The 27385-nt window shown below is 43.0% G+C and overlaps 1 protein-coding gene and 1 non-coding gene across 2 annotated transcripts in view; one reads left to right on the top strand and one right to left on the bottom strand.

Annotated features, from left to right (window-relative positions):
- ITGB5 (integrin subunit beta 5) overlaps positions 1-27385 on the top strand; it is a 175563-nt gene that overhangs the window by 77043 nt on the left and 71135 nt on the right. The window contains exons 8-9 of the mRNA XM_060261692.1: positions 16783-16917; positions 26294-26723. Of these exons, the coding sequence (XP_060117675.1) occupies positions 16783-16917; positions 26294-26723 (565 nt within the window). The remainder of the gene's footprint in view (positions 1-16782; positions 16918-26293; positions 26724-27385) is intronic.
- On the bottom strand, positions 7106-7176 carry TRNAI-GAU (transfer RNA isoleucine (anticodon GAU)). The gene has a single exon. It is a non-coding gene; the product is annotated as a tRNA-Ile (tRNA).

Below are 27385 nucleotides of genomic sequence, written 5' to 3'. Positions count from 1 at the left end.
CCTCTTCCCCCGCTCCCCCCAAAAATGGAAGAGGGGGGAAATGGCGAGCCGCCCCGTCCCGCAGCGTGCGAGGCCGCCGCACCGCTGCTGCCCCCTTCCCGCCCAGTGAGGTCGCAGGCGGCGGGCCCGCCAGCGCCCAGCAGCAGGAGGAGGCGGCGGTGGCGGAGGAGCTGTCGGCCGAGGGCCTCGCTGGCTGGCGGCGTTGGCAGCACAGCCCCGCCAGCACAGCCCCGCCAGCACCAGCGCGGCAGCGCCGGAAGCAGCACCTCGGCCTCCGGCGTTGGCAGCACAGCACAGCCCCGCCAGCACCAGCGCGGCAGCGCCAGAGGCCGAGGAGGAGGCCCCGAGCCCCCGGCCCCGCTCTCCATGCCCGCGCCACCACCCTGCTTCACCCAGGCTTCCAGCCTCAGGCAGGGCCGAGGGGTGGGGAGGACGAGCGGGAGGAGGAGGAAGGGACAGCTTCCTCCTCAGGCGGCGGCTGCGGCGCGGGAACCTGCGGCTGCGGCGCTTGTCACAGCCTTGATCTTGGCTCCACCCCTAACATCTCCTGGCTCCACCCCCAAAGTCTCCTGGCTCCACCCCCAAAGTTCCCAGGTATTTCTTCAATTGGACTTGGCAACCCTAGTTGCAACTTGGTTGTCAGGTGCGACTCAAGAAATATCTGGGGATTTTGAGGGTAGAGCTGGAAGCAAGAGTGTGTCAAGCACGACTGAACTTGGAAGGGAGGTCTGGCAATCACTTTTAAATGCCTTCCATCCATTTGGAAATAATGGATAGGGGGACCTTCTTTTGGAGCTCATAGAATTGGACCCCCAGGTCCAAACTTTTTGAAACTTGGCAGATATTTTAAGGAGAGGCACCAGATGCTATGCTGAAAGTTTGGTGCCTCTACTTCAAAAACAACTCCCCCCCCCGAGCCCCAGATACCCACAGATCAGTTCTCCTTTATATTCTATGGGAATTGCCTCCAAACTGGGGGATCCCAAGCCCCCAATTGGGGATGGCAACCCTATATTGTAATAATTCCAGAAGCACACTGTGCCAGAAGGATTGAAAGTTTTATTGGAACAAAAACAGGGCTTTTCCTGACCTCTGCTTGAACAAAGACTAACAGCCAGCACCCAGCAGAGGAAAGTGAAACTAAACTACAACACATGTTTTTTGGCTCTAAGGGACTGGGGGGGGCGGAACCTAAATAGTTTAGTAAGGGAACATCACCAAATTCACAACTTGCCACCATATAGCAGATGTCACAGATAAGTGATATGTTGTGTTTCTATCATTATTCCCATAAAATTGTCTGCTGAAGGGCATCTGCCTTAATGCCATACATTAGTGTGGCTGATTGATCATGTACGTCCTTTCTGGATTAATGGCTCCAAATGGGGGTGGGTGGTGGGTGGGATGGTGGTGTGGGACATTTCACATATATGAGAATCAGTAAGTCTTTGATAATGGCTTCCATTACAAAATAATCCTAACAAATGAAGACACTGAATGGACTGAGAGTTTTACCTGCAGTTTAAAGTCAATTAAAAAAAGGTTAGAAGAACTCCAGTACACCATACATTTAGCACACCCATAGGATCAAAGATACCAGAATGACATGAAAACCAGCCAATATGTTGCCATTGAGAGGATTGGGTGGTGACTGGTTTGTAGGGCAACCACACGCCTAATTCTTGCCATATGAACTCTCAGTATTGTCAGACATTTTCTCCCTGATCTTGGTCAAATCTGCTAACTATATATAAAGTGGTGACAGAAATGCTTTATTCACTTCTGCCATTTTGCATACAACTTCTGCTGGATTAGATATGTTATATGGTTATGAAGTACTCTCGGTTTGATGCAGTATTTTAGATTGTTGGGTTTGATTATATTGTGACCATTCAGCAAGTCTCAAACAGGTAGGAATCAATATAATATTGTCAATAAAGATGTGTTTTCAGTGTTAGTAAGAAGACAAGTCGTGGCAACCAGAGAACTCCATAAACATATCACAAAAGAAGGCGTCTGTTGCACCCGTGGTTGAGAAAATGGAGCTTGTTGTATGCCAGGAACTACATTAGGAAGTCCTAATAAAGGAAGGAGACTATGACATAATAGGCCTTACTGAAACTTGGTGGGATGACACTCACAACTGGAATATTAGGATTCAGGGGTACAACTTATTTAAAAGGGACAGGCAAATGAGAAAGGGTGGAGGCATAGCAGTATATGTGAAGGAGGTATATACCTGTGAGGAAATATGTGAATCTGAGCATGGCAGCTCAGTTGAGAGTCTTTGGGTAAAAATAAAAGGAGTAAGAAATAACAGTGATATTATTTTGTGGGTCTACTATAGACCACCAAGTCAGGCAGAGGACGTGGATGAGATACTCCTACAACAGACTGCAAAGTTCTCCAGGAGAAGGGATACAGTGATCATGGGAGATTTCAATTACCCGGACATCTGTTGGAAGTCCAACTCTGCTAAAAATGAAAAGTCAAATAGATTCCTGACTTGTCTTGCTGACAACTTCCTTTTCCAGAAAGTGAGGAAGGAAACAAGGGGATCTCCTATCTTGGATTTGATTCTCACCAACAAGGAAGAATTGATTGAAGAAGTGGAAATAGTGGGCACCCTGGGCAGTAGTGGCCATGTGATTTTGGAATTTACAGTCTTAGGGAAGGGAAAAGCTATACGTAGTCAGACTTATAGGTTGGACTTCAGAAAGGCAAACTTTGATAAACTTAGAACTATGCTGGGTAAAGTCCCATGGTCAGAAATACTTAGGAGGAAGGGGGTTCAGAAGTGATGGGAGTTTCTTAAAAGCGAAATACTGAAAGCGCAATGACAGACGATTCCTATGTGAAGAAAAAATGGAAAAAACCTAAAGAAGCCAAGTTGGCTCCATAAACAGCTCTCTAAAGACTTGCAAAATAAAAAAGACTCCTTTAGGAATTGGAAGGAGGGCCTCATAACCAAGGATGAATATAAACAAATCACCAGTGCTTGTAGAGAAAAAGTTAGGAAAGCTAAAGCTCAGTATGAACTTAGGCTGGCCAAAGATGCTAAAAACAACAAACAAGGGTTCTTTTCTTATGTTCAGAGTAAGAAAAAGAGCAAGGACATGGTAAGCCCATTGCGAGGGCAAGAAAGTGAAATTATAACAGGTAATGAAGAGAGGGTGGAACTGCTCAATTCCTACTTTTCCTCAGTCTTCTCTTCTGAGGGAAACGGTGCTCAACATGGCAAAAACAGAACATATAGGGAGGGTATGAAGTTTCAACCTAGGATCAACATAGGGAAGTACATAAACACCTAGTTTCTTTAAATGAAACTAACAGTGCAATCCTAAAGAGAGTTACTCCAGTCTAAGCCTATTCATTTCAATGGGCTTAGAACAGAGTAACTCTCCTTAGGATTGCACTGTTAGTCCTCAGGGCCAGATGAACTGCATCCAAGGGTTCTAAAAGAGCTTGCAGATGTAATTTCTGAGCCTCTGGCTATTATTTTTGAGAATTCTTGGAGAACAGGAGAGGTGCCAGAAGACTGGAGGCAGGCAAATGTTGTCCCCATCTTCAAGAAGGGGAAAAAAGACGATTCGGGTAACTACCGACCCATCAGCTTGACGTCTATACCTGGGAAAGTTTTAGAACAAATCATCAAACAGTCAGTCCTGGGACATTTAGAAAGAATGGATGTGATTACTAAGAGCCAGCATGAGTTTCTCAAGAACAAGTCATTTCAGACTAACCTGATCTCTTTTTTTGAGAAAGTGACTACCTTGCTGGATCAGGGGAATGCTGTAGACATCGTTTATCTTGATTTCAGTAAGGCTTTTGATAAGGTTCCACATACTGTCCTTGTTGACAAATTGGTAAAATGTGGTTTGGATCCTGTTACCATTAGGTGGATCTCTAACTGGTTGACAGATCGCACCCAAAGAGTGCTTGTGAATGGTTCCTCATCCTCTTGGAGAGGAGTGACAAGTGGAGTGCCTCAAGGATCTGTCCTGGGACCTGTTTTGTTCAACATCTTTATAAATTATTTGGATGAAGGAATAGAGGGAATGCTTATTAAATTTGCAGATGATACTAAATTGGGAGGGGTTGCAAACACAGAAGAAGACAGAAACAGGATACAGGATGACCTTGACAGGCTGGAAAACTGGGCTAAAATGAATTTTAACAGGGATAAATGTAAAGTTCTGCATTTAGGTAGGAAAAATCCAATGCATGGTTATAGGATGGGGGAGACTTGTCTTAGCAGTAGTATGTGCAAAAAGGATCTAGGGGTCTTAGTAGATCATACTCTGAACATGAGTCAACTGTGGCTAACAGTGAGCGGTGGCTAAAAAGGCAAATGCAATTTTGGGCTGTATCAACAGAAGTATAGTGTCCAGATCACGTGATGTGATGGTATCGCTTTACTCTGCTCTGGTAAGACCTCACCTGGAGGATTTTGTTCAGTTTTGGGCACCACATTTTAAGAAGGATATAGACAAGCTGGAACGGGTCCAGAGGAGGACGACAAAGATGGTGAGGGGTCTGGAGACCAAGTCTATGAGGAAAGGTCGAAGGAGCTGGGATCCAGGGATGTTTAGCCTGGAGAGGAGGCAGCTGAGAGGTGATATGATCACCATCTTCAAGTACTTGAAGGGCTGTCATATAGAGGACAGTGTGGAATTGTTTTCTGTGGCCCCAGAAGTCAGGACCAGAACCAATGGATTAAAATTAAATCAAAAGTGTTTCCAGCTCAGCATTAGGAAGAACTTCCTGACACTTAGAGCGATTCCTCAGTGGAACAGGCTTCCTCGGGAGGTGGTGGGCTCTCCTTCCTTGGAGGTTTTTAAACAGAGGCTAGATGGCCATCTGACAGCAATGAAGATCCTGTGAATTTAGGGGGAAGTGTTGTGAGTTTCCTGCATTGTGCAGGGGATGGGACTAGATGACCCTGGAGGTCTATTATAGAATCATAGAGTTGAAGGTCCCTTCCAACTCTATAATTCTATAATTCTATGATACGAACAAACATTTATTGCACAGCTGATTCTCTTTGATTGAGATGGTTTCTTTTTGCTTCTCACTGATGGCTTTTTGGTAAGAACATAAGAGAAGCCATGTTGGATCACGCCAATGGCCCATCCAGTCGAACACTTTGTGTCACACAGGGGCCAAAAAACCCAAGTGCCATCAGGAGGTCCACCAGTGGGGCTAGAAGCCTTTCCACTATGCCCCTGCAAAGCACAAGAATACAGAGCATCACTGCCCCAGACAGAGAGTTCCAACAGTAAGCTATGGCTAATAGCCACTGATGGATCTCTGCTCCATATGCTTATCCATTCCCCACTTGAAGCTATCTATGCTTGAAGCCGCTGCCACCTCCTGTGGCAGTGAATTCCACATGTTAATCACCCTTTGGGTGAAGAAGTACTTCCTGTTATCGGTTCTACCCTGACTGCTCAGTAATTTAATTGAATGCCCACGAGTATTGTGAGAAGGGAGAAAAGTACTTCTTTCTCTACCTTCTCTTTCCCATGCATAATCTTGTAAACCTGTATCATGTCACCCTGCAGTCGACGTTTCTCCAAGCTAAAGAGCCCCAAGCGTTTTAACCTTTCTTCATAGGGAAAGTGTTCCAACCCTTTAATCATTCTAGTTGCCCTGTTCTGCACTTTTTCCTATGCTATAATATCTTTTTTGAGGTGCTGTCATGACTCAGGAAGGTCTTACCAATTCCTGCCACCACTCTGGGTTAAGGGTCTCCCTTGAGAAGGCCCTGAATACCCTCCCAAGGCCTTCCAGGCCTCCCTTAGCTTAGGCCAAGTAATAGGTGTGAGGACCAGGCAGAGTGAACAACAACAAAAAGGTTTATTTAAAAGCTCAGTGCAATATAACAAACAAGGTGCATAAAACAGTAAAAGGGGCAAAGGGGGAAATAAACAAATGCCCTAACATGTCTGAATTTACTGTCTCAGTCAGACCTAGCCTACTCACCCTTCCTCTAAGGGCAAAGGTCTCTTCCTAGCAGCAGCTCAACTCTGCCTCCTAGGAAAAGAATACCCCCTTCCTGGGCTTGGTCCTTTTATCTCTCCTCCCAGGCCCCACCCCTCTCTGGGCCAGTTTCCCTCCAAAACCCTTGCTACCCAATCAGAGGGATAGAGAGGATCCTGGGAAATGTAGGCTCTTCCCAGTTCTCCTAAGCAGGCTTCCCTGGAGCCTGCAGGCCTCACTAGGCCCAGAATCATGACAGGTGCAGTGACCAGAATTGTACACAGTATTCCAAATGAGGTTGCACCATCGATTTATACAGGGACATTATGATACTGGTTGATTTGTTTTCAGTTCCCTTCCTAATACTTTCCAGTATGGTGTTGGCCTTTTTTTTTTTTTTGCTTCTGCTCATGGATCTTATGCCAAATTTCTGTTGCGCCTGAGAAGATAGCAGGGCTTTTTTGGTAGAAAAAGCCCAGCAGGAACTCATTTGCATATTAGGCCACACCCCTTGGCATCACCATTATTTCACACAGAGCTTTGTTGTAGAAAAAGTCCAGTAGGAACTCATTTGCATATTAGGCCACACTCACTGATGCCAAACCAGCTGGAATGGCGTTCCTATGCGTTCCTGCTCAAAAAATGCCCTGGAAGATAGAATGTGCCACTCCCTACACTGAACAATGGGGCATATTCGGCAAATTATATTTGGCAAATTGCATATATTTTTCTGAGGTTTGCAAAGCTTTAATGTCATCCTACATGAACATATAGTACATGAACATATGAAGCTGCCTTATACTGAATCAGACCCTCGGTCCATCAAAGTCAGTATTGTCTACTCAGACTGGCAGCGGCTCTCCAGGGTCTCAAGCTGAGGTTTTTCACACCTATTTGCCTGGACCCTTTTTTGGAGATGCCAGGGATTGAACCTGAGACCTTCTGCTTCCCAAGCAGATGCTCTACCACTGAGCCACCATCCCTCCCCTAACATATGAAGCTGCCTTCTACTGAATCAGACCCTCGGTCCATCAAAGTCAGTATTGTCTTCTCAGACTGGCAGCGGCTCTCCAGGGTCTCAAGCGGAGGTTTTTCACACCTATTTGCCTGGACCCTTTTTAGTTGGAGATGCCAGGGATTGAACCTGGGACCTTCTGCTTATCAAGCAGATGCTCTACCACTGAGCCACTGTCCCTCCTGAGCAATATAAATTAATGAGGTGTTGTCAGAAAGCTTACTAACCATTGATGTTATAAGCTCCTGTAACTGCTCAGCTTCAGTTTTTGTAGAAATACTGGATAATTGTCCTGTTTATCCTTAAAGTTGTGTGTTGGGATAGAGCAAAGGCATGAAATTCTTTTTGCTTTATGAAACTGAAGCCAGGGTGGAAGTCACAAGTGACTGTTGCATTTTTATTTTACAAACATTATTAATCTGGGCTATATTTCCATTGGTGTAAATGCATATTTGGCAAATTATATTTGGCAAATTTCATATGTTTTTTCTGAGGTTTGCAAAGCTTTAATGTCATCCTGAGCAATATAAATTAATTCTGTCGCTGTTTTAGCAACTTAGAACTTTCCTTTAGATCCAAAGCAAGAGAATCCAATTTAGAGTTAACAGTACAAAAAAGATCATCAAAGGTATTTTTAAAGTAGCAACACATGTCTTCTTTTAGATCACATAAATCGTGGTGGCACAAAGGAGAGTCTAGATCATCTGATATAGGATGGGGTGATTTAGGATCTGGTGCCATGATAAGCTCTTGGGAGGACTGAGAGTTTGGGGATTTTGATGTACCACTCAAAGAAAAGTAAGATGTTATCATTTCTGTTGGTTTTGTGTTGTTCCTTGTTTTCCCAGCAACATTGTTACCTATCTCAGGAAGGGTGCTGGTGGTTTGAGGTGAGTTTAATTGCTTTAGAGAGGCTGAAGGATCAGAATGAATTAAAAATGTGACCGCCATCTTGATGTGACGCTCTACCCCCCACACTAACAGCTATTTTTCAAAAACTAAATGACATCCTTAATAAGCTTGATATATTTGGGAACATGATAAAGGTCTTCAATGAAAAAACAAACAAGTATCCTCATACAAGTGAAACTCCCAAAGTTTCCAAGTGTCTCTTTTAGTTAAGAGATTTAAAGGGCCAGACATTATTATTTTGCCAATGAGGAGTAGATGGGACACAGGAGAATCTAAATACAAATCCTTATCTGCGGCTCCAAACAAATCAGCTGGTGTTGCCCATCTTCAGCAATTGCATAAATCCTGACCAATGGAGAAATAAGTGTGACGTTCTTTATTCCCCGAGTCAGATTTTAGAACTGAGATACAGCACATTGATTTTATAAAAGCTGATATATTGCCTAACAATTTCAGAGAATACAGATTGCATTTAACTTTTGCCTGTCCAACAATTCCCATGATGCTGTTGAGAATGCAAAGATGCCTTGCCTCTTATGGAATTGCAGCTCATTGAGTTTTTACAGATAAAGATCTCCTCAAACCCATCCCATTCTTCCAAACTGGTAATCTCTCCAAGCAGACCTGCTAGAGCCTCAGATGTGCAGAGAATGGCAGAGGACACAGCACAGGAGGAGGAAAAAATAGGCATGGAAGAGGAGAAGAAGGAGCGACTTGACCAAAGTTTGATGGCCCCTGAAATATCTTCAATGATGGATGAGCAGCAACAAAACAATCTGGAGGCTAAGAAGTTGACACAGTTCCTGGAAAAGACACCTATGGTTCTTGAGCAACAGCATAGTCCTGAAAGCCCCTATATAAGGAAGAGGGAACAGATTAATTCGAATAAAGTTTTAGAGAAGTTTACCGAATGGGAGGAAAACTGGATAAGGCACTTTAAAAGTCAATTTAACTCTCCTGAGAAAGCACCAGAAGAATAGGAATCAGAACATATAAGGAACTAGTATGAAGCAGGTGTCTGAGGAGAGAAATAGCTATTTCAGTGGAAGTATTAAAGCTCTGTATTCAGATTTGATTTAAAATCAAAAAGTGGTAACCATGAATATTGTTAGTTATTAGAAATGTTATCAGATAATTAGTATTGGAAGAATAGCTGAATAGCTGTTTTCATCCCCTTCTGTAATGAGGGCACTGTAGTAGGAGCTGGTCTGATAACGTTTATCTTGCAGTGTAATTGGTTTTATTTACTATCTGCCATTTTATTTGCTAAGTGATTTTAGGAAGGTGAAAAAACACAGAGTTTACAAGACTCTAGACTCTTACAACTGGAAGTAGATAGAGCTGCATATATGTTGAGGTTCCAGAACATACCAGAAGAGAAAAATGAAGATTTACAGAAAATTCTAAGTGAAGCCTTGACTGAAATTTTGCAGGTGACTCCTGAGAGGATGGAAGAAGAATTTGACCAAGTTAGACGGGTACCTTCGAGTTATACAAGACGAAACAAACTGCCTAGTGAAGTTCATTTGAGATTCACAAGAGAGAGGACCAAAGATGATATTTTAAAACAAGTAAGAGATAGACCGATGATGATAGCTGGAAACATGATAAAAATCTTGAGAGAGGTTCCCTGGCCTGGGAGACAAAAAAGGAGAGAATACCAAGACTTAACAGATTTTTTGAGAAGAAGAAAAATACCTTACATGTGGCTAATGCCAGAGGAACTTCTTTTTACATATCAGGAGAAGAGATACAGGATTAATTCCATTTTTAAAACGCAGAACTTTTTGGAAAGATTGAAAGAGAGAGAAGGTAAAAAAAGGAGGAAGAGGGAGAAGGCTCTGGGGAAGAAAACTCAAATGAATCATGGAGATACCATACAAGGCAACACCTCAAAAAGGATAAGAAGGATAATGATAATCCGAATCCATAATGGCTTCAATAGTTTCAATTAATGTGAATGGACTTAATTCTCCTGTTTCAAGGAGGAAGACATTTAGATATTTGGTAAAATTGGAAATGGATATAATTTGTTTATAAGAAACTCATATTTTAACGAAAGACCAACATTTTTTGAAAAATAAAATATTGGGCAATTTATTTACAGCAACAGACAAGTACAAGAAAAAACGGGGTGTGGCAACATATATTAAAGATAAATTTAACCCGCAATTGCAATTCACCTCTGAAGATGGAAGAATTTTATTGGTGGAAATCAAAGTGGACAATAAAAAATTTTTACTTGCAAATATTTATGTCCCAAATGATCACCAGGAGAAATTTTTTCAAGACCTGCGTCTTAATTATCAAATTTGGAATATGCAGAATGTTGTTTAATAGGAGACTTTAATGCAGTTACGGATAGACAACTGGATAAAAAATGCACAAACAGATGAAAAGTAAAGATCTTCAGTTACCAGCAAGTTTTTGGAAATTAGCAGAAGAAATGGATCTGGTAGATGTATGGAGAACAAGATATCCCAAATCTAAAGATTTTACTTATTATTCTTCTAGTCATCAAACCTGGTCAAGAATTGATATGTGTTGGCTTTCGGCAAGTTTGATTAAAGATCTAACTGAGGTAGAAATTCAAACAAGGGTTATCTCAGATCACAGTCCTGTAATGATAAAACTAAAAGGTTTATGGAAGAGAAAAATTTGGAATTTAAATATTTCAATTTTGAAAGATAAAGACTTTCTTAAAGAATCCAAGGCAGAATTGGAACACTTTTTCAAACAGACTATATAGCACAAGTAAAAATGCAAGTAGTTTGGGACACTGCTAAAGCTTACTATAGGGGTCTTGCAATTAAATATAGTAGCAAGAAAAAGAAAGAGAGAACTGAAAATTTTCAAAATTTAATATTGCAAGCCGGAGAAGCTGAAAAGAATCTTAAAGAACAACCAACAAAATCTGAATTTCAAAAAAAAGGTGAAACAAATGCAACATAAACTGAATTTAATTCTTATGAAAGAGATGGAAATCAAACTAAGGTATGCTAGACGAAACTTTTTTGAGCATGTTAATAAGCCTGGAAGGTGGTTGGTGTATAGGATGAGAAAAGAGAAGGCCAAAAGAATAATCATGACATTGAAAGATGAGAACAATAAAGAGAAAAATCAAAAACAAAAAATATGGCAAATTGTGGAGCAGTTTTATAAAAAATTATATGGAGAGATGCAAGTTCAGAAGACAGAGTTAAAATAATATATTAATCAAAATAACCTTAACAAATTCACAGAGGAGCAACAAAAATTTTTAAATGAGCCAATAACAATAAGGGAACTTGGAGAGCCAATGACATCTCAAAAGAATGGCAAAACTCCTGGACCAGATGGTTTACCTGCAGAATTTTATAAAGCTTATGAAGATTCTCTGCTTTTACCATTCAGACGTCTCGTTGAAAAGATTCAAGATGAAGGTCAAATACCAGCTCCATGGCAAGAAGCCACAATATCTTTGATCCCAAAAGAAAATAACGATTTGAAAGATATTAAAAATTATCGACCAATTTCTCTTTTAAATGTGGATTATAAAATTTTTGCTGCAATATTGGCACAACGTCTGAAGAAAGTTTTACAATCTATAATACACTATGACCATTTCTTCCTAAAAGACATTTGAAAGATAATGTCAGAACAATTTGTAATATTTTGGAATATTATGAGAAGCATCCAGAGAAGAAATTGGCCTTAATTTGTCTAGGTGCTGAGAAAGCATTTGATAATGTTCATTGGCACTTTATGTTACAACAACTGAAAGGCATGGAGTGTGGTGAAAACTTTTTGAGAGTAGTAGAAGCAATATACTCTTCACAAAATGCAAGGGTGACAGTGAATGGCGAATTAACTGATGTTATTAAAATTCAAAAAGGTACAAGACAAGGCTGTCCATTGTCACCTTTACTTTTCATTTTATCTTTGGAGATGTTGAATAACCAAATAAGGGAAGATCCAAACATAAAGGGAGCTGTGATAAAAGATGAACACTATAAACTGAGAGCTTTTGCTGATGACTTAGTTTTTATATTAGAATAATAATAATAATAATAATAATATTTTATTTTTATATCCCGCCCTCCCCGCCGGGGCGGGCTCAGGGCGGCTGACAGACATGGGAATCCCATGAATCATAAAACAACATAAACAATTGATTGCCTTATAAACTCAATTGATTGCCTTATAAACAAGATCAAACAATTTGGTCATCAGGCAGGTTTAAAGATTAATTATTACAAAAATTTTTTGACAAAAAATATGACGACGGAACAAGTTCAATCCTTCCAGCAGAAATCAGGATTTCTTTATGGAAAAAAAAACAAATATTTAGGTGTGGTTATTTCAAATAGATCCAGTAACCTAAAAGCAGACAACTATGATAAATTACTTATGATAACTATGATAAAATACCTATGATAAACTACTTAAAGAAATTAAAAAAGACTTGGAAAAATGGCATGATTTAAATTTATCTTTAATGGGAAGAATAGCCCTAATAAAGATGAATATTTTACCAAGATTATTATTTCTATTTCAAACTATTCCAATATTTTAAATAGTGGATTTTTTCAAGAATTGAACAGGATGGTCGCTAAATATGTTTGGCAAGGTAAAAAACCTAGAATCAAACTAAAGACATTGCAGGACTCTAAATTAAGAGCAGCCATGGGTCTACCAGATTGGCAGCTAAACTACAAAGCATCTATACTTTTATGGGTAAGAGATTGGATACTTTTGAATGACAAGAGACAAATGCTACTAGAAGGACATGATTTGACTATGGAATGGCACACATATTTGTGGTATCAAAGACTTGAAAGCCACTCCTATTTTAAGAATCATTGGTTTCGAAAATCTTTGTATCATATGTGGTCATGGTTGAAGATGAAGAGTTGGACTTCTTGTCCCAGCTGTTAGCTGGGAAATCTAAAGAAGAAGCAAGAAAATATTGGATGATATACATAATACATCTACATTCTTTCTCTAACATGATAATTTCTGACAAAGGTTCTTAGTTTGGAGCAAAGTTTTGGAGGGAGCTGCTAAAACTAATGGGCACTGAATAGGGTCTCAGTTCGACTTCTCATCCAGAGACAAATGGCCAGACCGAAAGGACCAATCCAATATTGAATAATATGACTGGGTAGATTTCCTGCCATATGCAAAGTATTGTTATAACAAGAGCCTCCATGGTTCGGGGGGGGGGCTCCCCTTTCAAAGTAGTGCAAGGCTTTGAAGGTAAACTGTTACTAGGGATAGGGGAAAGCCTCCCCCCCCCCAAGTGGTGGTGGTGGGGGGAACGTACATGACTGGTGGAATAAATTGGTGTTGCAACGGGCAGTGGTGAAAGAGACTTAAACTAAAGCTAAATTGGATAACAAAAAAAATGCAACATTAAACCAGGTAACTCTGTATTTTTCTACAAAGAACATGAGAGGTACCAAGCATAAAACTAGAGAAGAAATACTTGGGACCATTTACAGTGACATGATTGATTAATGATGTGACTGTTGAAACCTGTTTAAGAACTTACATCATTTGCATCCTGTGTTTAACTTTAGCCTCCTCAAGAAGGACCCAGGACGAGATAAATGGATTCCCAACCCAGCCACCCCTCCACCCATAATGGTGGATGGGCAGTCTCCAGGGGCAGCTCTAGGATGAATAGCGCCCTAGGCAGGTGGCCCCCCGCCACCACCCGCCACCCACTCACCTGCCTCTCCGCTGCAGTGCTCCACTCACTCGCCCCCTTCCCCCCACTTGCTGCAACTGAAACTAAGCCTTCCGCTTTGCAGCCCGCGCCTGCATGTTTTCTTAAGAGTCTCTTAACAAAAAACACAGGTGTGGGCTACAAAGCCAGAAGAGCTTAGTTTTAGTTGTGAGCGGGGGGAAGGGAGCGAATGAGCGGAGCACCACGGCGGTGGTGGGGGGTGGCGGTGGCAGGCTGGAGGGGGCTAGCAGCGGCCACAGCAGCAGTGGGGGAGGAAAGCAAACTAAGTGCTTGCCTGGGGCACGGGGAGCAGAGCCCAATTTGCTGCCCCCGCCTCTCGGAGCCCTAGGCAACTGCCCAGTTTGCCTAGCGGGCGAGTTGGCCCCAACAGTCTCATCATGAAGTTAAGCAAATCCTGGTCTCCAAGCTGAAGTGGGGGGTCCTATATTATCCAATCCAATGGAAGCATTTCTGACAAGGGCATATTTAATGGTTTAAAGCTTCAGATGTGAACGCTAAGACTAATATGTAAATTTCATCAACAATACCCAGGCAAACCAGGTGAAGGGTGACCGGGGCGGGGGCGGGGGGGGGGGGAGGCAGGATGTCAGAATCCATGCCATGTATGTTATGTCTTCTGCCATGCTTTTCTTTTATCTCAGTTTATTCCATATTGTATCACATCTAATGTCTTTGGGGGAGTTGGGAAGCTGCCTGCAAGCATTCTCTTGTGAATTGTATTGAGGGGTCTGGGAAAACTTTTTTGTTCCCCCGCATACCATCTGGGAGGAAAGAGAGATGCGGCATTTGAGATAAGGCCCTCTGATCTCCCTGAACTGTCTCTAGCCGTGTTTATAACTAAAGAATAACTGTTGCAGTGTAGATGACTGGGGAAATGTATAGCTTGCTGGGGGCGGAGTGTAGATGACTGGGGAAGTGTATAGCTTGTTGGGGGGAAAGTGTAAATGACTGGGGAAGTGTATAGCCATGTTTATAACTAAAGAATAACATTGCAATGTTTATAACGTTGCATTGCAATGTTTATAATAGAGGGATCTGGGAGGGGGGAGTGTATAGCTTGCTGGGGGGGAAGCGTAGATGACTAGGGAAGTGTATAGCTTGCTGGGGGGGAAAGTGTAGATGACTGGGGAAATGTATAGCTTGCTGGGGGGGGAGGCGTAGATGACTGGGGAAGTGTATAGCTTGCTGGGGGGGGGGAAGCGTAGATGACTGGGGAAGTGTATAGCTTGCTGGGGGGGAAGCGTAGATGACTGGGGAAGTGTATAGCTTGTTGGGGGGAAAGTGTAAATGACTGGGGAAGTGTATAGCCATGTTTATAACTAAAGAATAACATTGCAATGTTTATAACGTTGCATTGCAATGTTTATAATAGAGGGATCTGGGAGGGGGGAGTGTATAGCTTGCTGGGGGGGAAGCGTAGATGACTAGGGAAGTGTATAGCTTGCTGGGGGGGAAAGTGTAGATGACTGGGGAAATGTATAGCTTGCTGGGGGGGGAGGCGTAGATGACTGGGGAAGTGTATAGCTTGCTGGGGGGGGGGAAGCGTAGATGACTGGGGAAGTGTATAGCTTGCTGGGGGGGAAGCGTAGATGACTGGGGAAGTGTATAGCCTGCTGGGGGGGGAAGCGTAGAAGACTGGGGAAATGTATAGCTTGCTGGGGGGAAAGTGTAGATGACTGGGGAAGTGTATAGCTTGCTGGGGAGAAAGTGTAGATGACTGGGAAAGTGTATAGCTTGCTGGGGGGAAAGTGTAGATGACTGGGGAAGGCATTGGCAAACCACCCCATAAAAAAGTCTGCTATGAAAATGTTGTGATGCGACATCACCCCTGAGTCGGAAACGACTGTTGCTTGCACCTTTACCTTTTTATCTGAGTGTTACTTGACAAACCTCGCATGTTACAACTGTCATAATAAAGGATCAGGCTCTGTTTTACCTTGTGTTTATTTGGAGAACTAGTTGGATACTGCTTTCTTACTATACTATAGTGTTGCTAATGGAGAGGTACAAGAGCGTATGAGTGTGAAGTGTCATACAGGATGTGTATAAATGTAGGTGTTGAATAGGCACCAAATAAACATTGGGGGCATAGCGTTTGGGTTAGTTTGCTCAGTGTAGTTTCTTTCATGGAGAAATATAGAAAGAATATATAAGGATTTAAATTTTGCTTTTGCTTCTGTAGTTGGATAAACTCTTTTACTTCATAGACAGATATTCTTCTGGCCTGCTACTAAGGTAAAACAGTATGCACTATCTGATCCTAAATCATGCTGTTTTAAGGAAAACCTGGTTACTGACTTAAGTCTATCATAGTGACTTGGTTCCAAGTTTCCTCCAGGAAGCCTTCCTCCAGTTTAAGCAATCTTTTTCTAACTTCATTTGAAGGAACAGCTGCATGTTCAAAGGCTGGAGGAAGGCTTCATACTTTCCTCAGTGGAATGGTAAAATCTTTCCCAGTAACTTACGAGGAGGAGCCATGCTAGTCTGTGTTACATCAGAATTAAGCAGATGTAAAGTAACACCTTGAAGATTTATTTCAATGTAAGTTTTTGTGAGACTGAGCTAAAATCTCAGCAGATAAATGTAGCAGATACCAGACATATGCACCAGGTGTCTGATGAAGTGAACTCTGTGTAGTTTAGGTCTATCGTGTTTTCCTTCTTCGCACGTTGTTCCTTTCCTCTTTTATTCTGGTTAGAAGGTTGATTACAAATATGTATTGATTTAATGCATTCAGACTACATGGAAAGCTGTTTTCCACAGTCACTTTTATGTTTAGTGCCATACCTTCACTCCCTCCCCTCCCAGACAGTTCTGCTGCTACTGAATGTGTGAATTCTTTTCTCCCAATGGTTTGTTGCTTATTTCCTTTTCAAAGGGTCAAAGCACTGATCAGCTAATGTTTTCAATTTGACAAACTGTTTTTCAGTTCTGACAAAGTGTTATGGCTTCCTGCCAGATATATAATAAGAAATAAGAAAAGTTCTATATCATTATACCGTTTCGTGTAATTTTCACTTACCAATTAGCACATTTTTAATGTCCACAAAATATCTTTGGCTACTAAATCGTGAACAGATCCATGATATGAAGGAGGAAGAAAAATATCTGATGGGACATTTTCTGTTTGTTTTCCTTCTAGAGCATTCGTTCTAAAGTAGAGTTAACTGTCTGGGACAGTCCTGAGGATCTTAACCTTGCTTTTACAGCCACTTGTCAAGATGGTTTGTCATACCCTGGAGTCAGAAAGTGTGGTGATCTTCAAATAGGAGACACAGTGAGTTTATTGTGTAATTCCCCCAGGATTAGATAAGAAATTATGCAGAAGGTTTGGAGGGGGCGGGGGGGGGCACTCAGGCTGCTTGAAGGTGATATTTAGGGAAGTGTAATATGTTTAAAAGACTTGCTTCCTGTTTAAAGAAACTGGAAGGTCTTAAAGATTAAATCATGTTGGTGAATTTCCTTCTGCTTGGAAAACCATCATGTTATCCTAGTGTTAGGCTTCAAAGGAGGTCAGTACTAGGGGTGTGCAAAAAAAATATTCGGAATTAATCGGATTCGGAAATATATGGGGCCAAAAAATTCAGAATTCCGTATATTTCCAAATACCGGTACTTGGAAAAGCCATATATACAGTGGATGCATGGCTGTTTCCAAATATACGGCCCCATTATACCCTATGGCCATTGAAATCAATGGCAAAATAGGGTATATTGGAAGCCTCCTGGAGGGGAGGGGGTTTGAGGAAGAGCCCCCACATTTGCAGGAGACCTGCAGGGGACTCTCCCCTACAAACTGTCCAAGTCCCAAAAAGATTGGGCCAGGGGGTCCCATTCCAGGGGCACCCAAAGAGGGTGCCCCTATCCCACCATTACACCCTATGGGCCATTGAAATCAGTGGCAAATTGGGCATAATTAGAGGCTATTGGGGGGCAGGGAGTTTGAGGGAGAGCCCCCAAAACTGCAGGGAACCCGCAGGCAACTCTCCCCTACAAAACCCCCAAGTCCCAAAAAGATTGGGCCAGGGGGTCCCTGTCTTTGGGCTCTCCAAAAGGCCAATTGCCACCAATGCTGGGGAAAGCCCAATTTGCCACTTCCTCCACTATAATTGCTGTGGGGAAAGTGGCTCTGGCCAGAGGGGGGTTTGAGGGAGAGGCCCCAAAACTGCAGGGCAGCTTCAGGGGACTCCCCTGCATGCAACCCCCCTGGCCCAAAAAGACTGCACCCATCTGTGGGCACCCCAAAAGGAACACTATTCCCAATGGTGAGAAAAAACCAATGAGAGCCACTTCCCCCACTGTAATTATTGTGAAAAAAGTGGCTCTGGGGAGCAGGGGGTTTTGAGGAAAGCCCCTCAAACTGCTGTTCAGCTTCAGGGCACTGTCCCACAGAAAACCCACAAGGCCAAAAAAAAAATTGGACCAGGGGGTCCAATTCCTGGGACACCCAAAGCCAAACCTAACTTCACACCAGAGAATCTCTATAGGACCCAAATGCACCACATCCATCTATCTACTCTATGAACCCTGCTGACCTGGAGCCAATATAAACCCAGTTGCCAACGTCACTGCCACACAAAACACAATCTACTCAAGGTCTGCTCTGCAGAGACCTGGCTGCAGCAAACCCAGATGCCAGCTCTCCAGCCCTGCCCCAAACAACACGGGGAGAGCTGGCCAACCACAACAAGCCTGCTGGTTCTGGGTCTCTCACCCAGGTGCCAGCTTCCCTGCCACAGAACACACAATCTACAGATGCCAGCTCTCCAGCCCTGCCCCAAACAACGCGGGGAGAGCTGGCCAAGCACAACAAGCATGCTGGTTCTGGGTCTCTCACCCAAATGCCAGCTTCCCTGCCACAGAACACACAATCTACAGATGCCAGCTCTCCAGCCCTGCCCCAAACAACACAACTCTCAAACAAGAGAAGCGGTGGACCACATCTAGCTCCACATCATTCTATATCTGACACAAAGCAAGAAGCATTTAGACTTATCTTGAGTGATGGATGGTTGGCTGGTCTAGGCTCTTTTGCGTTACCCAGGGTGCACCATGAGGAGGCGAGCCAGAATTGCACCCCAAATGAGGAAGATCACTGGGAGGGCCTCAGATTGGGTGAGAGGAAGGAAACCATTCCTTCTCTCTCAGCTCAGCAGCAACACAACAGCTATCACTGTCCCATTAGAGGGACCTCAGCATTGGTATGGCTGCTGGCTGCCTGTCATCATCACTGGCACCTCCCTCTTTCTTCCCCCTGCCCCTGAAAAAAAAAAACTGGGTTATCCTGGCTGGGCCTGTGGGTGCTGTCAGTTACAGCTGGGGGCTGCAATGGCCCTTTCAGTATTAGGCATGTGTGGATGGGGACTGGGGAAATTTGGATTACTTTGCAGATTTTAAACCAGCATTCACTTTTTGTTTGGGGATGGATGAGGGGTAGGGGGTGCACTGCCAATCAATTTGTGAGTTTTTGGGCTGTCTTTGGACTCTAGTCTATGTTTAGTGGGAGACCGTTTAAAACCACCTTCCAAGCGCGGGCCAAGACAGGATGCAGGCACAAGTAGGTACTCACTTCATTCACTCTCAATGTTCGGGGAGTCAAACAGAGGCAAGTTGACCTTCAGGAAGACCAACTGCTCAACTGTCCAGGGTTGCAGGCGATTACGATGTGGGCAGACAATGTCGCCCATATGTGAAAGGACGCGCTCGCTCTGCATGCTCTTTGGTGGGCATGAGAGGAACACCTTGGCCATGGAGGAGAGTGCTGGCCAGACCCCCTCCTTCGTGACCCAGTAGTCCAAAGGAGACGTTTCCTGCAACTCGCTGGGCTCCAAAAGATAGTTCTTCACCATCGCAGCACCTGTCTCTGCTCTCAGGGGCCTACCACTCCCAGAGGGGCCAACGAGCTGCCCGATGAGTGTCATCTCGGGACTCTTCTTGGCATGAGTCTGGTGGGAAACACTGCCTAACAGGGGAGGTTGGGGATGAACAGCAGAGGAAGTGGCAGATGAGCTGCTTCCACCCCCCTCCTCCTCAGCTACCGGCACTGGGCCCACCCTGACTCTGCAGCGCTCGGCCTTCTGGGAGAGCTTGTCTCACCAGCGATCGAGCTCGTTGGCCCGCTCAGTGATCGTGCCTTAAGGCGCAGGACTAACATGGTTGCCATCATGTAGACCTTATCCTGGGTCAAAGTCTGAAAGCCGGCCTCAAGCCCTTCCTGCAGCCTAACAACCAGGGCACGCACCGCTGGAAGAAAGTCTGCACAGCCTTGAGCTAGCACTAGAAATGAGGCTATGTGGACCATGGGGGCGACCAGTGTGATGCTCACCGTGTCAAACGAGAGCATTTCTGTGTGGGTCTTGAAAGGCCCAAGAACCTCCACAGTCTGAGAAATGACCACCCAATCCTCTTGGGTGAGACGGTTCTCATCCCGAAAGACCCTCGTCTCAGAGGCAAAGGCATCCAGGGCTGCTCTAGTAGCCTTTGAACCTTCAATGCAATTGGCATCTTTATGTTATTCTTTTGAAGTTATCTGTAACCTTGCCTTTGAAGTAACCTTTAAGATACTCTGCCCTGTGACAATCTGTATTACTTCCAAGGTTTCACTCCTTGGAACAAGACATTGAGTTTCAATAAAACAAGTCTTTGATTTAAAACAAAAGCTTGATTATTTGGAAATATCGATGCTTGACATTTTGGAAGTAATCCTTCTTGGGAATTTAACCGAACTGGCAACTTTCTAACCATATGGCGGAGAGAACTCCAGATAACAGCAGATTCCCTACAACTCCAGATGGGATACGAGGCGAACCCAGAGGGGAAGATGCCGGGGTGCGGACACCGCTGTGGCACATTATTGACGCTCGTCGAGTCCCAGGGAGAGGATCCGCCCTACATATCCAACAACTCTTCATCACTTCTAAAGTGTGGGTACCCAGAATCTCCACCACCCTGATGGACGAGGCACTTCATCACTTCTAAAGTGTGGGTACCCAGAATCTCCACCACCCTGATGGACGAGGCACTGGCTCGGAGAGAAGCAATCCTGGCATGGCCATTCCGACGGGTGAGGGCGGGGGAAGAAAGTGGCCAGGGCAGCGTGAGAGCTGGAGGAGGAGGTGGTCGAGATGAACCGAGACCAGATGAGGAGGATGGAGGTAACCCAGACCATCCGTGCCCGGACGATGAGGAAGAGGAACCCAATCCTGACAACAGAGGGCTCTTCCAAATGGTGAGGGACGAGATGGCCAAATGCCTGAGAGACGAGATGCAAGCCAATGCTAAGTTCATGGGGCAAGAGATGAGAAGGCAGCTGGAGAGACTACTGCAAATGAGTATTTAGTGAAGAGGAAGCCAATGAACTTCCCTCCCCACAGAAATACTGATTGTGCTATAGAACTAATCCCTGGGCAGGAGCTCCCGAAAGTTAAGCTCTACTCGATTGGGTGGGTGGAAAAAACCAAGTTGCGGAAATTTTTAGATAAAAATTTAAAGAGAGGTTTTATCAGACCGGCTACCACCCCGCACGCCACTCCAGTGCTTTTCCGGAAGGAGGAGGACAGGGGGCTTCGGCTTTGCACGGATTTTAGGGGGATTAATGGGATTTCCACCTCAAATGCGTACCCAATACCATTGATAGAAGACCTACTAAGCACAGTGTCAGAGGAAAAGATTTTCACCAAGTTAGACTTGTGGGACACATATTTCCGGGTACGCATAAAGGAGGGAGATGAATGGAAGACCTCATTTAACACACCTATGGGACAATTTGAATATTTGGTCATACCGTTTGGATTACAAGGAGCCCCGGGGGTTTTCATGAACTTTATCAATGAAGTGCTATGCCAATACTTGTACAAAGGGGTAGTGGTGTACCTGGATGATATAATTATTTATTCCAAGGATTTACAATCACATGAGAAATTGGTCCGGGAAGTGTTAAGCACCCTTTACAAGAATCAACTGTTGGATTCTGAAGAATTTAATCTTTTCAGAGGGACGAGGCAAGGTTGCCCATTGTCTCCTCTGCTTTTTTGCGATCGCAATAGAACCTCTTGCTAATGCTATCCGTGATACCAATATTATCACTGGTATCCCTATTAGAAAGAAACAAATTAAGGTGTCTTTGTTTGCAGATGACCTAGTGCTTTTTGTTACAAAACCTAAGTCTTCTTTACCGGCTGTCTTTGATTTATTATCTGTATTTTCTTCTATATCAGGCCTTCGAGTAAACCCATCCAAAACCATTCTTTATCCCATCACAATTTCGGATGCTCTCCAAGACTCCATCTACTCTAATTATCACTTTAAAAAAATTGATAGATATTGGACATATTTGGGGATCAATATACCTTTGAAATTGGGAGATATTTTTAAAGTTAATCATCATTTATTGATTAAGGACATTCTTACCCTGCAGAAGAATAAAAATTCTTCACTCATTCCCTGGAATGAAAAAATTCAGATTATTAAATCTTTTATTTTCCCCAAATTTCTGTTTTTATTTCGAGCCATTCCTATTCTTATTCCTGAGGATTTATTTGTGGGTTGGCGTCGTTCGTTCTTAAGATATATTTGGAACAAGGGCTTGTCTAGAATAGGGTATGCAACTCTTATTCGTTCTAAATCCTCAGGGGGTCTGGCTCTTCCGGATCTCCATAAATTTTATGAAGCTGCCATTTTAGGTGGTCTTATTAGTTACCATGATGCTGACTTAAATTCAGGTTGGAAGGCCCTAGAAGATACCTATCTAAATAACAAATCGTTTCACTCTATATTATGGGAATTTCCGAAGAATAGACCTCCTATTATCTCCTCCAACCTTTTTCTTAAAGCTATTTTTCAGATTTGGGACAAACGTCGCCTCTCTTTAGCCCCTCCAATATCTCCACTATCTCATTTTGTGGATGTTTCTTGGTTTCAACCGGGGTTTTTTTACAAGTCTTTTCCAATTTGGAAAAAATATAACCTTTCTAGGTTTGTGGATATTTTGTCCAATGGAAAAATGCTCGACAAAAAATCTTTGGAAGAGAAAACTGGTGGGACAAAAATCCCATGGTTTGAATACTTGCAAACTAACAACTTGGTGACATCACTCTTAAAGAAATACAATTTCAATCGACCTCTTACTTTCTTTGAACACTTGCTATATTCTCCTTTTTTAAAGCGGAAGGGACTGATTTCATTTATTTATAAGGGTTTGCTAGACATTGATGCTGTTGATTTGTTATCCTATCAAGAAATTTGGCAAAGGAATAGTTCAATTAATTTTCAGGAGGATGTTTGGCAACAAATCTGGTCATCTCCTTCGTATGTTTCAAAATCATTGAATATACAATTACAAACTCAAAAAATTTTGTTTCGGTGGTATTTAACACCTCAGAGATTAAGCCATATGGCGATAAATCAATCCTCCAAATGTTGGAAAAATTGTGGAGAGGTGGGCACATTTACACACTGCTGGTGGTCTTGCCCGAGGGTGCAGTCGTTTTGGGCAGTAATTGTGGCAAAAATCAAGGATATCACGGGCTATAGTTTACCCTTAAGATTGGAACTCATTTTGCTTGACTGTTGGAAAGATATTTCTATTACTTCTCTCAATAAATCCCTGATATCCCTTTTACTAGCTGCTGCTAAAATGGTGTTAGCCCAATTTTGGAAATCTCCCAATATTCCTCCAGTTAAAGCCTGGTATGCTAAAATCTGGGAGGTCTATGCGATGGACAAGATAGCAGATAGTTTATGCAATATAAACAATTCAGAAAGTAACGAATCTCTGATGTACAAGTGGCTTCCATTTCTTAAATTTTCTTTTGGTCCTGTAGATCAGATGCGTACATGTATACCTGGTAGATATTATGACATTATTAATTTGATGTAATTAATATATGGACAGAGTATTTATTTTTTAATTCAGCTGCCAATTTTGTATGTGTGTGTGAATGTATGTATGTGTTGTTTTGTTTGTATTTTGTATATATATATATATTTTGTTTTCTGCTGGTATGCTATGCTTATACACAAAGAATGATTGCAGATACAGTCATTGATTGCTTTATTTGTATGTTTATTAATATTCAATAAAAAAGTTTTTGGACAAAAAAAAACAAAAACAAGAATCAACTGTATGCCAAATTGTCCAAATGTGAATTCCACAAGACGGAACTTGACTATTTAGGATACAGGGTGTCTGGGAATGGTCTGACCATGGACCCAGCTAAAATCCAGGAAGTATTAGATTGGGAACCCCTGAGGACACGTAGACAGCTCCAATCTTTCCTCGGATTTGCAAACTTTTACCATGATTTCATACAAGGGTTTGCTCAAACAATGCTACCCCTAACTGATCTTCTCAAAACATAGCTACACATAGCTGGTAGTCAGTGGCTTGTGCTACATTGTATCTAGCACCTGCAAATTTGATTCTTGTCAGATCTCTATGGCACTTTTCACTCTGTCACTTAAAGAGGATAAGAAATTAAAGTGGTAACAGTGCTGAAGACACAAGTGCTCCTTTTAAAAGTTACTTCATAGCCAGGGCATTTACATAATCCATTTTAAAAAAAAAACTTCATTGAAATTGCAATGCATATGTTTTTGGATTCCTTGTTTTGGAAACATTCACTCCTTCCCCCAGTGCTATTTCTTGAGTTGGCACTAAGATCTAGTGTTCAGATAGATCAATATGGATTTTGGACATGGTGGGATGTGGGAGTAAACTTGTGGGACTTGTGCACTTTCCTCACTACCTGTACAACCTTCCGTGGGAACCATTGCCTACATGCATGAACATCTATGTGAGTATGTCCTGTTCATGCAAACTATATGTCACCCCTCCCCAGAGGATAAATTAGCATTAATCTGGCCCTAGTGTCATGGATGTTTTCAGCCCAATGTTCTGTTCTTAATAGGTTAATGGTTAAACTGTACAAGAGAGCAGCAGTAGACATGTCAACATAGTTCCTTTGTAAAAGGTGCAGCTGCAAATGTTGTCCTGAAGTGCTTTGATTTTGCTCTTGGGAAACCCTTGACAGTGCTTGTAATCCAGGGGCTTTTCAAGAGTCCTTTATGATCTGTTTTTCTCCATACTTTTCCTTGAGTCCACCTTCGCATGTCATGTAAGCCAAGCTTCTCTGCCCCTTTTTTTGGAAATGGGTGTTTCTGTTAGGCAAAACTTGCCACTGAGTTACCATCGGCATGCTGCAGTTTGGCAGCCAGGAGCAGAGCCGGCTGCATTCCAGTAAAGTAGAGCATTTGCAGGAACTCCTTAAAAGAGGCAGGAGACTCCCCGCCCCCACATTTTCCAAACTAAAAGAAGGATTTCAGTGTCTGAGAAAAGAGATTTATAAATAAACATGAAAAGGGGCTGATGCCTCACATCTATGTTCCTGTTTTCAAATTTACCAAATAATGTCCTTCATCCCATTTCTGCCACTGGTTTATAAAGACTGACCTTCAGGCCTGTCCCCCTCCCACACTTTTATTTAAACTAGCAGCGCTGTCTTATTCTCCAGCCAGCTTGGAAATGTGTTCATGAAAGGGGAAACACTAGTTTGTAGTCCAAGCCACCAGCCTTCACTTCCAGTGGAGGAAAAGCTTTTACATTGGTCTTATCATTGCTGAGTTTCTCAACGTGACAATAAAAATGTCGTATGTTTGAGTGGGGCCCTGTCTGTTGGCATATAGGAAGGAAATTTTAGGCTGCATTTTGCCGCCTCCCTTCCCTACTCAAAGGATCATATCATATTCTTCACATGCATTCAGCATTAACTTGACTGCATGTCAGAATCAGAAAGGTGCTTTCCAAAAGCTTTCTGTTTGGGGAATCAGCATGTCCTCTGAGCAATTGACAGCTTTGCATAGGCAATCATGGGGTGGGGAATGAGCAGTGCAAATGACTTCTCTCTCAGTGCTGCAAGGTACAAGCCCCAATTGCTGTAGTAGAGGTTGCCTTGCAACAGATGTGAAGCCGGTTTGATGTAGTGGTGAAGTGTGCGGACTCTTATCTGGGAGAACCGGGTTTGATTCCCCACTCCTCCACTTGCACCTGCTAGCATGGCCTTGGGTCAGCCATAGCTCTGGCAGAGGTTGTCCTTGAAAGGGCAGCTGCTGTGAGAGCCCTCTCCAGTCCCACCCACCTCACAGGGTGACTGTTGTGGGGGAGGAAGGGAAAGACGATTGTGAGCCACTCTCAGAGACTCTTTGGAGTGGAGGGCGGGATATAAATCCAATATCTTCTTCATCTGCTTCAAAGGGAGGGAGGGAGGGAGGAAATAAGGTGTATTGACATAGTGGAACTTACCTTACACTGAGGGAGGGGGGATTTAATAAGAATTATTTTCCATTAATGCTTTACTTGAAATAGTGGAAATTCCTGTGGAGGAAATGTGTCTGCATGCCTGTTTTTGGCTGTACATATGCCTGTGCACATGTCTGTGCTGTGAAGCATGGGGACATGCGATCTGAAATACTAAGAGTTTTAGCTCTGATTTTAAATCATGCATGTTTGGGGTTTATTTACGTCCCAGTGCGTATTCTGAACTGAGTTCTCAGTGGCTTGCAGCGATGGACAGATAATTCAGAGAATGGTTTGCTGCCTCTGATTTCTCAGGCTTCCCGACCCTTCTGACTTCCTTACCTCTCGCTATCCTTGTGTAGGTTTCTTTTGAAATATCAGTAGAAGCCCGGCGTTGCCCTGCTGAGCATACCTCGCATACCTTCACGATCAAGCCAGACTGGTTTCGGGACACACTTGAAGTGACTGTCACCTACAATTGCACATGTGGATGTACAAAACAGATTGAGCCGCGCAGCAGCAAGTGCAGCGGGAATGGCACTTACGTGTGTGGATTATGTGACTGTGACCCAGGCCATGTGGGAGCCAAGTGTGAGTGTGAGGAAGGAGAGAGCGGGAACACGTACCAGAATATGTGCCGTGAGGCTGAAGGAAAACGTGTCTGCAGTGGCCGTGGGGAATGCTCTTGTAACCACTGTGTCTGCTACGAGAGCGAGTTTGGAAAGATCTACGGGTTGTTCTGTGAATGTGATGACTTCTCCTGTGCAAGATACAAGGGTGTTCTCTGTTCAGGTAAGTGAGACTGTCCGCCCTGCAGAGGCTTTGGGAGACAATTGCTGCATTGCTTGGGAGTGAATTTCCATTACTTTCAAATCTCTCTCATCTAAACTGAGAAGAATTCTGAGAAACTAGCCTTGGCATGGAATTCGTATATGCTTGGCATCACATCTGTCTGCTGAAAAGGCATGTGTTCAGCCTGTGTCACAGGTAATGTGTAGTTTGGTTAAAGTCGCTGTTGTATGAACAGTGGAAAGTACTGATAGCTTTGTAAAGCACTTTTCCTATTATCTCTCTTTCACCTTGACATGGGCCCAGGTTATCTGCAAAACCTTTGTGTTAGAATTCCTAACTACAAGCAAACCATGTCTGAGTATCTCAAAGTTTAAGTGAACAGAGATTTAAGAGTTCAAGCAATTCTAGTAGCAGTGACCATAATGGAAAAAGAAAGAAAGAAAGAAAGAAAGAAAGAAAGAAAGAAAGAAAGAAAGAAAGAAAGAAAGAAAGAGAAAGAAAGAAAGAAATCTCAATTAAATTTGAGTGCAAATATGACATGCTTATTTTGAAGTTTAGTTTCCTGTTTTCTAGTCCAAATGCTAGCATAATGTTTGGTATTTTTTGGTTTCTAATCTGAGATTTACTGCTAAGATAGCAGCCTCAGAATTACATAATGAAGA

This window comes from Heteronotia binoei, chromosome 21, assembly GCF_032191835.1.
Source record: "Heteronotia binoei isolate CCM8104 ecotype False Entrance Well chromosome 21, APGP_CSIRO_Hbin_v1, whole genome shotgun sequence".
Classification (NCBI taxonomy): Eukaryota; Metazoa; Chordata; class Lepidosauria; order Squamata; family Gekkonidae; genus Heteronotia; species Heteronotia binoei.
Note: the sequence above shows the minus strand (reverse complement) of the source record. Positions and strands in the feature narration are given on the sequence as shown.